Below are 13,970 nucleotides of genomic sequence, written 5' to 3'. Positions count from 1 at the left end.
ATTTTAATCGACTTAAACATTGGATTCTTTTGTCGAAGAATTTCTCTCGTTAGGCGTCTTAATTCAGGATATTTCATTATTTTCGATACTCTTATTTAGGCAATGTAAAAAGAAGAAAAAAATTCCGTCAGTGGATAGTACAAAATCAGCGTTTACAGGATTTATTATGTCGTTGTTTAATTCAAAATGTCGTTACTCTTGGAAAACATTATTGAATTTGTCGCACAAATTGACTAGTCGTATGATATGATATGTAACATGCGAATGACAATTGCAACTTAATTATTTTACCGGCGCGATAATCTCTGCGATAGTTCCGGTGCGCAGAATCGATTTATTTCCAATCAAACAGTAACGAGTATAGACAAGTGTTCCTGTGTTATTATTCTAATTATATCTTAAGGCGACTTTAGAATTATCGAGACAAAAAGAGATTGCAATAAGTGAAATATCATTGTATTGTTAGCGATTTTCCACACTGGAGTGGTAATATCAATAAATGTTAAATATATCAAATTTAAGAGATTCCGCCTTTTTCAGTCATTTCCATCAATGTGACAAGGATTTTAAAACAAATTTTCTAGATTATACAAAAATATTTTATATATAATCATATATATAAAAATGGCTATATATAATTATACAAAGTTATATATGAAATATACATGTCCATGTACAGTTAATACAAAACAATACTGTTGGAAGAAGTTTAGCGAAAAATATCAGGAACAAAATTTCCTTATTTTTTCCATGGAACACAAATCTGCAATAAAAGATTTTCATCGAGAAAAAATCAAGCTAGGCCTTGTTGGGCCCAAAATGGGATCCAAATCTGATGGCCCTCTTAAAACGCTCTACGACTTTTATTTGAAACATTTTTTTCGAAAATATATCGTTATATATAATAACAATATATTTAATATAATATTTATAAATATATATGTATTGTTTATATTGAAAGCCATCTCAGATACTTTGAATGTAAAAAATAAGTTACGCACAAACGATCATCACGGTGATGTTTCATAACCATTTGGACGTCTCGAAGGATTCTATGCCTTCAGCTCTAAGTCGACTGAGAATGGGTCGATATATATCTGGCGTGAAGGGTAGTACCATTCCTCGCTGTTGAATTTCGCCTAAAGAAAATTAAATTACAGCGACAGATAAAATGACAAGAGAAAATTAGATGAATATTCGCGATCGACACGATTAAATTATTGTGCGAATTTTTCTCTTTTCGTATCAGAGAGTGCAACGCCTTGGTTTCTCTTAATTAATAATAATACGAACCATCCAGGATCATTTTAGCCGCAATAGCCGCAGGGTAGCCGACGGTTAGTGCCATCGCAGAATGTCCTGTGGCGTCTCCGTAAAGCACCAAATTGATACCTCTGGATTCTCTTTTGTTATCCTGCCAGCGTATACCTACTTCGTGTCTCAATATCACAAGATCGCGCTCGTTCTTCTCGTAATACAATTTTTTCGACAAATAATGCGTGAGCGTGTCGAGCGGGGTGTTCAGTTTCAGGACATGGTCCTCTTCCAGAAGGCCTAGTTCCTCGATAGCTTCCACTCGCTCCCACGAATTTACCCTTTCCGCCAATTTCTGTTTCAGATTCTCGTAGAAGATGTTGTCGTTCGCTAGGCCGAGCAAGTTGCATACCAGCAATCGCTGAAATTAATTCAAGAAAATCGTCTGTGTTGTGAATTCCATCGAGCGGGAGAGTGTTTTGAAGAGTACCCAGGTGATATCAGGTCCGTTAGGATGTAAACTCGGATGTGGATCAGGGTCGATCAGGCCGAGCAACTGTAGGCCCAATACAGTATCTGAAAATCCCTTAAATCTGAGTGTACCGCGTAACACGGTACTTGCGTTGTGTATACCGTAATATTCTCTGTACATGGTGCTGTCGCGATTTGGGAAACCTTCCAAGGCGAAGCCAGGAAGAAAGTCCAACTCCTGTACAGCGGACATGAGATCGCCACCCCCGGCGATCTCTACTTCCTATAACGAAGATAATATACAATTCATCTCGAGTGAAAAATCATTCAACAACACACCTGGCCTTCGTGAAGATATTTTGCTGGTGACAAAGTGTTGAGCAATGCACCTCGCGGGGACCAACTAAATTTGTATCTCAGAGGATTACAGGAAGATTCCGGCGCAGGCAGACCGCCGCACCACGAGATAAACGATTCTATCCTGCCACCCGCCTGCCTCACGTCGTCGAAACATTCGAGCGCTAGGAGATGATCGATCCCCGGATCCAGACCGATTTCGTTTAATACAGTAACACCAGCTTCCTGTGCTCTACATTAAAAGAAGAATAACGTGTGTAATAATACAGTTTGGCAAGAATTTCATCGGTTCCGATAGTTACTCTTGATGCAACGCCTTGACGTTGTCATTCATGTAACTGGCCGTCACTAGATGAGTGTGGGTCTCGATGCAAGCTTTGGCGATGACGTGGTGCAGCGAGTACGGCAGTAGAGACACGACCACGTTCGCCGATTTCACGACATCGTGCAACGTGTCTGAACGATCCAGCACGTTCAGGTAGACCGGTTCCACGCCTGGGAATCGATTGGCCAGTGCGTCCGCTTCGTCCTTCAATTGCGACGCTACCAGCAGTTTTACATCTTTGTCCCTGTGCAAGTACTCGACCAAGGGTGCGGAAACGTATCCCGCACCGAGAACGACGACCTGTTGACGCATCGTATAATTCTCGGTTAAATCTTTTCCACTAACACCATATGAATAATGTGATCGTTATCCTAGTGAGAAATTTTCTTTACTCAATCTTGATGGAAATATCAGGTTGGAAGGGAAGTAATTTTTAGCTCAAAATTCGAGGAAGTTTATTTATATTTAAAAACAACTTCAGTCGTTGTTCTCTATCATGTTTTGCCGTCTTTCGGGCATAATTCCTCGCGCGTAAAACGGTTATAAAATGTTACCTAGGAAGCAAGTGAATACATGGATTGATTTCGTGCAATAATTTAATACAATTTAAATATACCAAAAGAGGATTATGCGTGATGAAAATTTGGAAAACGAAATATTTCTTAATTGCAGAATGTTTCTTAAATTGTGAAGCATGAGTGGTTCTTCATGAAACTTTGTATAGGTGGAAAAAAAAAGAGATGCGAAGCCAACGAGCGAAAGGGGCCGTTTTACCGTTTTGCTCTGCGGCTCCCCGTTGTCAGCCTTGTGTTTGCTGCGTTGGTTCAGTTGCCTGAGTTCTTGGATGTACTCGAAATTAGGCGTCAGGTTTCCATTGGAGGCAATAATGGCACCGTGCACAGCAGGATTGAAACAATGTTCCTCAAGCGGCTTCTTAGCATCCGATCGTATAATGTCCAAAGCATACGGATACAGAAGATTACCGAAGAAATCCGTCGATTCCTTTGGCAGTTGCGTGGGCATATTATCGATCGAACAAACTAGCACTCCGGGGCCCTTAAAGGACTTTGTGTCCTTATTGCGATCGGCGTCGTACAAGCAAAATGGTGTGTCGATCGTTGTGCACTCGTTCATAAATCTTGCATGCAAAAATGACAGTCAATGATTATATTAATCTGATGAATTAATGATCAATTCGAAGCATTAAACGCACATACTCGATGCTACCGCCCGGATCTGCGGATATGTCGCAGATAGCGAGCATTCTGTGCGGCAGGGCAGGCGCACCGACGCTTATCGGTAACCATGGTGTGTGAGCGGGTCTCAGCAAGTACTTGGCATCTGGTATCGTCAACAGCTTTGGCGAATCCACCGCCCAATATATACCGTTGATGATCACCGAAGCGTACGGTGCAATTTTCTTGCTGAAAGTGGAAATGTACAATTCCGGGTGCTTCTCGTACTCTTCGGGGTCGAAACCGCCGCCCTCCTTCTTCTCCAGATGATGCCTGCGTCGCACCTCGCAACCGTATATTTTTGTAGTATCTGCGGCAAAACAAACGCGGATAAACGATATCGTGAGATATTTTTGTTTGCATTGCGTCGACGAAGTTTGCGAGTCTAGTGGCGCCTTGCTTTTATCAATTAAAAATACTGATAACGCGCTAGTCGCGCGAGAATGACTTTCGGAATTATATCCATAATTGAGGCAATCGGCAAGAACGATAAGTTCATTCACGGTAACGTAAATCTAATTAACGGCATTGATGGGGCGCGCTTCTTTCGCGTATAGACGAAAAGGTTCCATTACCGCCGTGCTCGGCGACTTTTCGCAGCATCTCCGGCGGCACGTATTCATGGGGGAGCTCTTGGAAGACTTCCTGTCCGCCCTGACTCACATTACCGCTGCCCGTGAAAACAAAGGTCAACGGACCGATTGACTTGGGCATAGCGCCTAACGCGATCTCATATCCAGCGCCGCGAATTGCTTGACGCGCCATTGCCGAGTCTCGATAGTTGTGTGCCGGTCCGATGTGCTAAAGGCGATAAATCTGCGGTTAGTTGAATCGATCATTTTTCCCAAACTCTGATCGATTAATGCGCAATGCCGGCCTTCTGAGTTAATAACGTTTCGTACGCAGGTAATGAGAAACGATGGCGTACCATAAAGGGTGTATGATGGCCCAGAGCTAGCAGCCTGAGGCCTAAGCCGTGCAGTATGTTCACCATGCCGGCCACCCCGGCGTATTTGCCAAAAGCCACCACTCTTTGGCCGTTGGCATCGGTGAGCTTCTCGTAATCCAGCAGGCGTATGTTCTTCTCCAGGATAGCGTCCAAGAGGGCCATATTGCTCTCCTGCGCCTTGATGGTGTGCGAGAAGAGGCAATAGGTTTTGTTGGGAATCAGCTGGTCCACCGGCACCTGTTTCACCCCGAAAATCACCGAGGCCGAGCTAATGTCCTCCTGCAGAAGCGCGCCAGCAGCCTGGTAGGCTTGCGCCGGATACGCTCTCCGGTTGCTCGGCTGCACGATCACCTTCACACCCGAACGGACGAGACGGCGTACATTCGCCGGGGCTAACGGCGCCCTCCTCTCCCACACCGACTGGTCCTCCCGCCTTATCGCTATCACTTTGCCTTTAAGATTCTACAAAAGTCCCGTAAAAATCTTTCTTTATCGCGATGTCTCCTTTTTCTAGTCGTTCTCCGCAGCAATATATTGCGTTACATTGTTAAGTGAACTAACGTTACTACCGAGACGATGATTCATTTCCGAAGAAGAAGCGATACTTCTAGTAGCGAGAATCTTTGTCTGTGAAGAATAATCAATATATGCTTACACTGATGTATCTGGCATCGGCACGAGTTGCGGTGGCCAACAGAAGACGCGATTCACGTCCAACGCTGATCAATCCCGACATCGTTAGTGACGAATCAGCGATAGTATGATTGAGAGAAAGCGGAAAAATTCAGCATGAAATTCGATCGATCGCGTTAATAAAATGTCTGTGTTTTGAACCAAGTCCGCCGTATTACTAACACGATGTCGCTGGCGCTAGCTAGCGCTAGTCGGTATCAGAAAGTATTACAAAATCAGTGATAAACTCTTATCAGCATTGTGATGACATTTGACCGTAAGCCGGGTTATATGAGAAAAAAAACGTCGAAAGAATTCTTCCCCTCGCTTCGTCTAGGTGATAAACGAAACACGTTGTTGCGCTAACAATAAGCAATCACGTGCGTTGAGGGATAATTAAATAATTGAAATAATTAATCAATTTAGCGAAACATATATATTAGTTAAAATTAGTGGTTACAAGAAGCGTCTTTTATAATACATATTATTAGTGTTTATTGAATCATCAGTTGGATTGCGCTTTGATCGACAAATACATCTTATTCTTGATAGTTTGCTTAGTCGGATTGATCTTTTTCAATATCTGAGTCATGATGTTGACCAGCTGTTCGGATGTAAGACCAGTCTTCTTGGATTTGAATTTTTGCAGTAGCTCGGTTGTCGTCATGGGTTTACGCATCAGGTATCGTCGCACCGCATCTTCCGTAATGCCCGATTCGCTGTAAAATACAGATCAATTGATATTTCGATGTTAAACTGAGAGAGATTTCAACGAGACTGTACCTTGCTCCTGGTATGTACGATGTCGGAACTAAATTAAAATTGTCCAACTTTAATTTCTTCGCTTGCGACAAATCCGGCGAGCCAGTTTGTTTTCTCTTTAGAGGATCAGACGCGGCTGGTGTTGGAGTCGCAGATCTCGAACTGTGCGCGCTATTCGGCTTTTTATTGTCCTTCTCTTTCAGTGTCGTATCGGAATCCGATTCCGAGTCGCTGGAGAAATCACTGGAGGAATCCTTTCCCGATGATGATTTCTTCAGGTCCTTCTTCTTCGCCTTCTTCTTTTTCTTTTTATCTTTCCTTTTATCGGATTCTTTACCAAGCTTGTCTTTATCCTGAAACAAAGGTACGTCTGTGTAAGCGCGACGAAATCATCGAGTAGACAAATTTCGACATTATTAATATCACGACGATGTACGTAACTACCTTATCGTCCTTTTCCTTTCCTTCCTCGTCGTCGTCTTTATCTTCTTCACCCTCTTTTTTATCTGTTTGCTCCTCATCATCTTCCTCTTCATCGGACGCGAGTAATTTCCTCAAAGCATCTTCTTCCGCGACGGACTTGATCTCTTTCTGTTGCTCCAATTCCGATTCAGAATCAGAAGAGTCGGAAATGTAATCGCACTCCCGTCCCTCCTCATCGCCATCATCACTTTCTTCAAACGCCTCATCATCCGAAGCATTCTTCTTTTTTTTCTTCTTTTGAACTGTTTGACCTTTCATTCATCACAAATTAATGTCTTGAATTGAATTTCAAAAACAACGAGCTCGCTTCCTACCTTTGCCCTTCTTCTTTTTCGCATCATCCTCATCATCGGATCCTTTTTTATTTTCCTCTTCATTACTGCCCGACTCATCGTCGTCACTATCCATCCAATCGTCCATTTCGGATATTTTTAATTCTTTTTCCTTCTTACTCGGTCTCTTACTTTTGCCACTTTCCACCAGTTCATCATCATCCCCACCATCCTCATCATTCCTTAACCGCTTGCGTAACATTAGCGAGAAATAATTCATCACTCTATTCCTACGGCTGAACTCCTGCTCAGCCTCTTCGGCGCTGAGAGCCTTGTATCTCTGAATTGGCTGAAAGTTATACCTACATGCGGAGGTCAAGTCAGTTTCGTACAACTATTCTTACCTTATCAATCGAATAAGTCTAAGGCACTGACCATTCGTGTAATGGGAAGGCTTCTATAACACCGTCAGTAGCGTGTGTAAAAACATAATACGCTGCATTTTCACTGATTCCACCCTCTCTTATACCTTTGAACTTCTTCCCAGTCTTTCCTCCCGCCTTTAAGATCCACGGCTGATCTTCCGGCTTATATTTTCGACTGGTAATTCCAAACTTCTTCCTTCTGGCTTCTTCTCTGGCATCGCGTCCAAATTCGGACCCAGCACCGAATTTCGGTATTTCCTCTTCCATACCCTTGTACTCCTTCATATTGTTCTCCCGCTCCATTTTCACCTGTGTCCATTTAGAGAAATCTACGTCCAGTGTCGCGTTGAATCTCATCACGTTGTGCTTCTTCTTGCTATTTCTGCGCAAAATAATTCCCAATTAAAATTGATTTTAACGGTAAGTGTGGAAAAAAAAATTCTTGGGAACAAAGATCAAGCTGGACAAATAATATTCTTTGTTACTCCTCTGTGAACTGAATATCATACTTCAATCAAATACTCCATGTAAGCATATGATACAAACTTTGGTACTTTGATACTGAATTCCTGCACAGACGGAGCCGCAGGCTAAAAGGGTGAAATGTATAATTATCACAAAATGATTGAAATTCATCGATAACCTAGATTCATCGATAACCTAGTTGCAATAACCTCTAATTATTGCAGTTATTACCTTGAGAACAGTACTCGAGGAATTCATAATTAATACCAATCTTTACCAACGCGCTTTAAAAGGATGTGCTTTTAATTTGTTAATAAGAGTTGAACGAAGCTCGATACTGCTCTCATCACAGGCAGCCAACCTGGCAACACCACAAATGTTCAGTATTTATGTTCAGTATTATGTATTTAAAGACTTTGGTCGGTGGTGGCGTTGAAAAACTGGAGGATGTGAATTTCAGCGGAAAAAGCAATTAGTGAGCAATTACGTTGACAAATTATTCGACCGTTAGCTAAGAATGTAACCAAGCGTGAGGCTCGCAGAATATGAGCGTCCAAATCGAACGCACCTATTGGGTTCTCTGCAAGTAGTAGGACTCGACGTTAAGTTAAACGACAAGTTAAACCAAATTACGACAGCACCAGCGGCGAACGTGGAACTAGAAAGACCCAATGCGTACCACTGTCGCTCTTCAAGAGCACGTCAGGACCATTGCTTTATCGACAAGAATCTGAGATGGTAGATTGCAGCCGATGGTGCGTTGTGCTTCAAAATTTAGTAACAATCAACGAGGAAGAAAACCTTGCTAAGTGCCTCGTACTACAGTAGATACTACAACGTGCATTATAAGCATGGCGCATCTATTGCTCTCATCGGCTAATAAATTGGAGAGACTGATCCTGAAATCCGCACAAAAAGGTCGCTTCGACACGTTTCAGGTACTCTAACCTATCACTTTTTTTTTTCCTCCTTGTTTGTACAATATATCGTCGTTGTGGCGTCATGCGCTCGATCGCGACGTTCCTGTGCGAAGTATCGTCATAATTTAAATAGCGTGATTAAACACGCGTTGTACTTTACTGATGTAACGATTACTTACTTTGCATTCATTTATTACTTCACATTATCTTGATCATTTGCTAACAGTCGAATGTAAAGCCTACATAAGTTTTATAACTGTAGATCTAGTAGATAAATCGAGGTGTACTCTTTTAGCTGAAGCGGCATTTAACTTTACTCAAAAATGGTACAGTGCTATCTACAATTGAACAATTGCAGCAGAAGTGGAGATCATTTTGTAAACAGCCGCCTAAGGGATTTGAAAAATTTTACAAACCAGGTTACATCATAAAACCCTTTTACTCATATAACGCAATTTGTATGGAGTTCTTAAGAATTTATACAACTGATATGTTACACAGGCGGGGCTAAAAATGCTGAAAATGTTGGTAAAAAGGCAGAAGAAGCGTCAAGTAAAACTGCACAGAAACCTTCATCATCTAGCTCTTCGTCCAGCTCCAAGGATTCAGGTTTTCGGTGGGTATTTAAAGTCTTTGGAGACAGCACCCAACATGGATCTAAAGGATTTGAAGGTGGTGACAAGGATAGAACATTTATGATTTTGGGCGCAATTGGATTATCTGGTCTTATCGTATATATACTTGCGCAGGATTTTAATCAAAAAGAAATCACATGGAGAGAATTTATATACAAGTGAGTGTACAACATCAAATAATTATGTTAATATGTCCTTCGATAAAACAAGATATTTCTCTTTTTTTCAATCAGTTATTTAGGCAAGGGTCTTGTTGAGAAATTAGAAGTGGTAAATAAGAAATGGGTGCGCGTAAGACTCATGCCTGGGCATACTGTTGACGGCTTGGTATGTTTTTCTCAAATATAAAAGGTTTGCTTATTTCTGAATTATATTTTTGCATGTTGATACATTTTACAGGATACACTATGGTTTAATATTGGTAGTACGGATACTTTCGAAAGGAATCTGGAAAATGCGCAAGTCGAATTAAATATTGGGCCTGAGAATTATATTCCTGTGGTTTACAAAAATGAGGTAGAAAGTGTAAACTTATTGTCATATCTACCGCAGATTTTGATGTGGGGTATGTACAAGCGATTCATTTTGCATACACAATTTGCAATTCTCTAAAATATACATTTCCAGGTTTCCTTATTTTCCTAATTCGAAGATCTGCTGAAGCGATGACCGGTAAAGGAGGTAAAAGGGGCGGACTGTTTGGTCAAGTAATGGAATCGACTGCAAAGCTGATCAATTCAAAAGACATTGGCGTACGATTCAAGTGTGTGATCCTGTATTTTGTTAAATATATGTGACAAATCGCATCTTGATACATCTTGCGTTACATTAGGGACGTGGCTGGATGTGAGGAAGCTAAGATAGAAATTATGGAGTTTGTAAATTTCCTGAAGAACCCACAGCAATATATAGATCTTGGGGCTAAGATACCAAAAGGCGCTATGTTAACAGGTATGATCAAGCTGGAGATATTAGCGAATTAGCGATTGAAAATTGCAACGCATTATTACATTTTGCAGGGCCTCCTGGTACTGGTAAAACATTGTTGGCCAAAGCTACAGCCGGTGAAGCGAATGTACCCTTCATCACAGTGTCGGGTTCTGAATTTTTGGAAATGTTCGTGGGTGTCGGTCCCTCTAGGGTGCGCGATATGTTCTCTATGGCACGAAAGCATGCACCGTGTATATTATTTATTGATGAAATCGATGCGGTAGGTAGGAAGAGAGGAGGTCGAAACTTCGCGGGACATTCGGAACAGGAAAATACCTTGAACCAGCTCTTAGTAGAAATGGATGGTATGTTATTCAGAGATTTTTCACGCGGCAATTTGTGCAACATGATTTTCCATGCTCGTTGTTCTTTTTCAACAGGATTCAACACCACAACCAACGTGGTCGTTTTAGCTGCGACTAATAGGGTAGATATCTTGGACAAAGCGTTGTTGAGACCGGGAAGATTTGACAGACAGATATTTGTACCTGCGCCAGATATTAAAGGTCGAGCATCTATCTTCAAAGTGCATTTATTTCCTTTGAAAACGACGTTAGATAAGGATCAGTTGGCGAGAAAGATGGCTTCCTTGACACCTGGATTCACTGGTATTTAGAATTTCGCTAATAATCTCATACAATTATTTTCCTTGCAATCTAAGTGTAGAAGTATATTATATAGAGATTTTTTCTAGGAGCTGATATTGCGAACGTTTGCAACGAAGCAGCTCTGATAGCGGCTAGGGACTTGAATGACAACATTCAACTGAAGAACTTTGAACAAGCTATTGAGAGAGTAGTCGCCGGCATGGAGAAAAAGACCAACGTATTGCAGCCTGAGGAAAAGAAGACAGTCGCGTACCATGAAGCTGGTCACGCAGTAGCTGGCTGGTTCCTGGAGTACGCGGATCCGCTTCTGAAGGTACGCGGTGTCATCTTCTCTAGTTAGTCACCATTTCTCATCTTAGACTTCTGCCATCTTGTTTAGGTGTCCATTATCCCACGCGGGAAAGGATTAGGATACGCGCAATATTTACCTCGCGAGCAGTATCTTTACACGAAGGAACAGTTATTCGACCGAATGTGTATGACGCTCGGTGGACGAGCGTCTGAGGAGATATTTTTCGGCCGTATAACTACGGGTGCCCAAGATGATTTACAGAAGGTACGTTTTTCTTGTCTTTTTTTTGCAGAATTCTTTAATATGTGCTATTCCCAAAGATCACAGAAATCGCGTACGCACAAATCACGCAGTTCGGTATGAATGACAAGGTCGGAAATGTCAGTTTTCAAATGCCGAAGCCGGGGGATATGGTTTTAGACAAGCCGTACTCTGAGTACACCGCGCAACTTATCGACAATGAGGTCCGTCAGCTGATTGATAGCGCGCATAAGCGAACGCGTACTCTTCTGTCTGAGCATAAAGATGATGTAATCAAGGTATAATTGAATAACCGAATTCTATAAAATCGCCGAGTCCTTTTCGGTGCGAAACTGTGTCTTAATTTCAGGTCGCCGAGCGATTACTGAAGCAGGAGATTTTAAGTAGAGACGATATGATCGAATTACTCGGGGCTCGACCATTCCGCGAGAAATCTACGTACGAAGAGTTCGTCGAAGGTACTGGCTCCTTTGAGGAGGACACTACGTTACCGGAAGGATTGAAGGAATGGAATAAGCCACGGGAGGATGACTCTGAGGATGGTAACAGGAAGGAATCTGGCGAGTCTCAGCCTTCCAAATTAACCTCCGACGATAAGCAACAGCCGCAGCAACGATTGTAATTGTAATATTTTAGTGTTTCAAAGTACTTTGTATAATAGTTCGAAATACATTATTACAATAAGTCACCAGTTCAACGTATTCAGCTGCATCAGCTGTTGTAACCGTCGATAAGATTGTCACTTATCGTAACACTTACGTAATAAAATCTGAACGGCGCGATTCATTCACAGCTAAGAATAGTATTGTACGAATTTTGATCCCTTGCTCTGTGTAACAATAAAACAGCCGACATTTGGTCAAGATGTTTCAATATGTGATTATATCGAAGAGACACGTTTTTCTTCAATATGATTTTGCATCTCATTCTTTTAGGGCCTGATTAAGGCCCTTTGCGCATGAAAATGCATGAGGTTGCAGTCATAAAATCTGATGTCCATACTTGGGAGCACACATGGGAACTCACTTTCTAGTGATTTTAGATGCGCTGGTAGTTTTTGCTTTATATACTGCTCTTACCACCAGCGCGACTGGCTTTTCCGTCAAGGTGCGAATTCTCCCTTACTGTTAATCTATGTTAAGAAATTCATCAATCGGCAACTGTTCACGTTCGACTGGTGGTCAATTTCTGAGCAAAAAGATATTAAAAATTTATTTAATTTTTTGCTCAAAAATATCCTTCATTTTCTGCATTTATACAATAAAGAAATATAAATATTTCTTTGCAATGCTGAATCAATACTCCCAGTAATTCTATACGATTTAGCCTTGTTCTTATAAAATGAATGAATGTTATTTAATCTGCTTTAATAATTATTCTTTCTGTAAATGCTGCCTTAACAAGAGACTATTTTTGAGATATTTCTCCGAATTTTTTTCCAAAAAGTAGCCGAGTAATAATCGCAAAATGGTAGGTAGGGGGGGATTCAATCTGCACACATTGGTATGTTAATTATCAGACAAGTTATTTACTGGAATAGGTGTGAAATAAATTGTTGTAAGTATTTAAGGTTTAGTTTATTGATAAGAAACATGTCACACAGTAACACGACTGGCTTTTGCATTACATTACTGGGTACGAATTAATTTACGTCTGTTGCTTATTGCACATCGCTGTAAATATGTAAAATTGCTTTCGTCGACGCCACGACGATGAGATGTCGCGGCCTGCGCTAGGAAAAATTTGTAAAAGATACCCGCCTCTATTCGTGTTTCATTCGTACGTGCGTTGGTCGTGAATGTGGTCACCCGTAAAATACGCCGAGGATCTTTCAATCCTACTTGAGTCCTGTGGTGTCTGAGCGCGCTCAACTGGACGTGCGAAAGATCTGATCCTGGTGATTCGGCCAGGAACAATCGTCGCAATAGATGGTGTATCGTCTCTAGTCCGAGAGAACAGCCTTCTATAGAATGTCCGAAGGTACAACCCGAATTTTTCGGATAGTATTGCGCGATTTTCCTTGCGCCGGATAGATTTTAACGTCGCGTTAGGATCCAATCTTTCTACGTGTCGAATCGCTCGTTAAATACACGTTTTCTCGAAGAATGATCGCTCTACATTGACCCCGCTTATAGATATACCGGCGATGTGCACTTGATTGGAGAAACGGTTTAGTTGGGAGCGCATCTTTTCACATTTTGCCTCTTGTTACAAAAATCGATTACTATGCAATCGGTAGTTTGCTACGCTAGCATCTTCAACCGTTTTGCAATCAAGTCTACGATAAGTTTCAAAATAATTTGAACGCTTCCCTTTACATTTCGAAAATGTCAATGAGAAAACTTATTTCTGGAAAATGGGTTCTCTCATCGATAACGTTCCAAGCTAACGTAACAAACAAAAGTGTTCAAATCGTTTTGAAATTTACTGCACAGATGCGACGACACATTGTTATAAATGACTAACAAAGTTTGGTTTTACATTAAAAAGTTACGCGCGACATGTAATAGTACATATGTCTAGTTGAAATTTGGTGTTACATTGTTTCAAAATTGGCAAATTTACCTTTATCACCGTTCCTCCTCCACATGCAA

General features: G+C 41.4%; 3 protein-coding genes across 3 annotated transcripts; 1 reads left to right on the top strand and 2 right to left on the bottom strand.

Annotated features, from left to right (window-relative positions):
* Positions 1 to 601: 601 nt before the first annotated feature.
* Positions 602 to 5,429, bottom strand: LOC106742161 (alpha-aminoadipic semialdehyde synthase, mitochondrial). Its single transcript, XM_014614846.1, has 11 exons — positions 5,247 to 5,429; positions 4,571 to 5,053; positions 4,218 to 4,443; positions 3,625 to 3,952; positions 3,182 to 3,545; positions 2,385 to 2,707; positions 2,065 to 2,314; positions 1,745 to 2,008; positions 1,294 to 1,675; positions 1,002 to 1,139; positions 602 to 763 (listed from the first exon to the last, which is right to left on the bottom strand). Exons 1-10 carry the CDS (start codon positions 5,325 to 5,327, stop codon positions 1,024 to 1,026), a joined length of 2,817 nt encoding a protein of 938 aa, XP_014470332.1. The 5' UTR covers positions 5,328 to 5,429; the 3' UTR covers positions 602 to 763; positions 1,002 to 1,023.
* A 247-nt stretch (positions 5,430 to 5,676) lies between these two features.
* On the bottom strand, positions 5,677 to 8,525 carry LOC106742172 (general transcription factor IIF subunit 1). Its single transcript, XM_014614870.1, has 7 exons — positions 7,902 to 8,525; positions 7,752 to 7,795; positions 7,216 to 7,587; positions 6,823 to 7,142; positions 6,470 to 6,759; positions 6,047 to 6,378; positions 5,677 to 5,982 (listed from the first exon to the last, which is right to left on the bottom strand). Exons 1-7 carry the CDS (start codon positions 7,926 to 7,928, stop codon positions 5,769 to 5,771), a joined length of 1,599 nt encoding a protein of 532 aa, XP_014470356.1. The 5' UTR covers positions 7,929 to 8,525; the 3' UTR covers positions 5,677 to 5,768.
* Positions 8,522 to 12,251, top strand: LOC106742171 (AFG3-like protein 2). Its single transcript, XM_014614869.1, has 13 exons — positions 8,522 to 8,608; positions 8,886 to 9,009; positions 9,092 to 9,383; positions 9,459 to 9,552; positions 9,625 to 9,790; positions 9,853 to 9,988; positions 10,058 to 10,176; positions 10,245 to 10,520; positions 10,596 to 10,823; positions 10,910 to 11,136; positions 11,203 to 11,379; positions 11,436 to 11,654; positions 11,726 to 12,251. Exons 1-13 carry the CDS (start codon positions 8,522 to 8,524, stop codon positions 11,996 to 11,998), a joined length of 2,418 nt encoding a protein of 805 aa, XP_014470355.1. The 3' UTR covers positions 11,999 to 12,251.
* The last annotated feature ends 1,719 nt before the right edge of the window (positions 12,252 to 13,970 follow it).

This window comes from Dinoponera quadriceps, unplaced genomic scaffold (genome assembly GCF_001313825.1).
Source record: "Dinoponera quadriceps isolate SergipeBrazil2010 unplaced genomic scaffold, ASM131382v1 scaffold676, whole genome shotgun sequence".
NCBI classification, from domain to species: domain Eukaryota; kingdom Metazoa; phylum Arthropoda; class Insecta; order Hymenoptera; family Formicidae; genus Dinoponera; species Dinoponera quadriceps.
The sequence above is the reverse complement of the archived record's forward strand: the minus strand, read 5'-3'. Positions and strand labels throughout refer to the sequence as shown.

Excerpts from the sequence above, each read along its gene's own strand:
- LOC106742161 (XM_014614846.1), bottom strand. The coding sequence starts at position 5,327 with ATGTCGGGATTGATCAGCGTTGGACGTGAATCGCGTCTTCTGTTGGCC. Across the intron at positions 3,953-4,217 it reads AAAAGTCGCCGAGCACGGCG|ATACTACAAAAATATACGGT; the intron begins GTAATGGAACCT and ends GTTTTGCCGCAG. Across the intron at positions 2,009-2,064 it reads AATATCTTCACGAAGGCCAG|GAAGTAGAGATCGCCGGGGG; the intron begins GTGTGTTGTTGA and ends TCTTCGTTATAG.
- LOC106742172 (XM_014614870.1), bottom strand. The coding sequence starts at position 7,928 with ATGAATTCCTCGAGTACTGTTCTCAAG. Across the intron at positions 7,796-7,901 it reads CCTCGAGTACTGTTCTCAAG|CCTGCGGCTCCGTCTGTGCA; the intron begins GTAATAACTGCA and ends TCACCCTTTTAG. Across the intron at positions 7,588-7,751 it reads TTCAGTATCAAAGTACCAAA|AAATAGCAAGAAGAAGCACA; the intron begins GTTTGTATCATA and ends TATTTTGCGCAG.
- LOC106742171 (XM_014614869.1), top strand. The coding sequence starts at position 8,522 with ATGGCGCATCTATTGCTCTCATCGGCTAATAAATTGGAGAGACTGATC. Across the intron at positions 9,553-9,624 it reads GGCATACTGTTGACGGCTTG|GATACACTATGGTTTAATAT; the intron begins GTATGTTTTTCT and ends TACATTTTACAG. Across the intron at positions 11,380-11,435 it reads CCCAAGATGATTTACAGAAG|ATCACAGAAATCGCGTACGC; the intron begins GTACGTTTTTCT and ends CTATTCCCAAAG.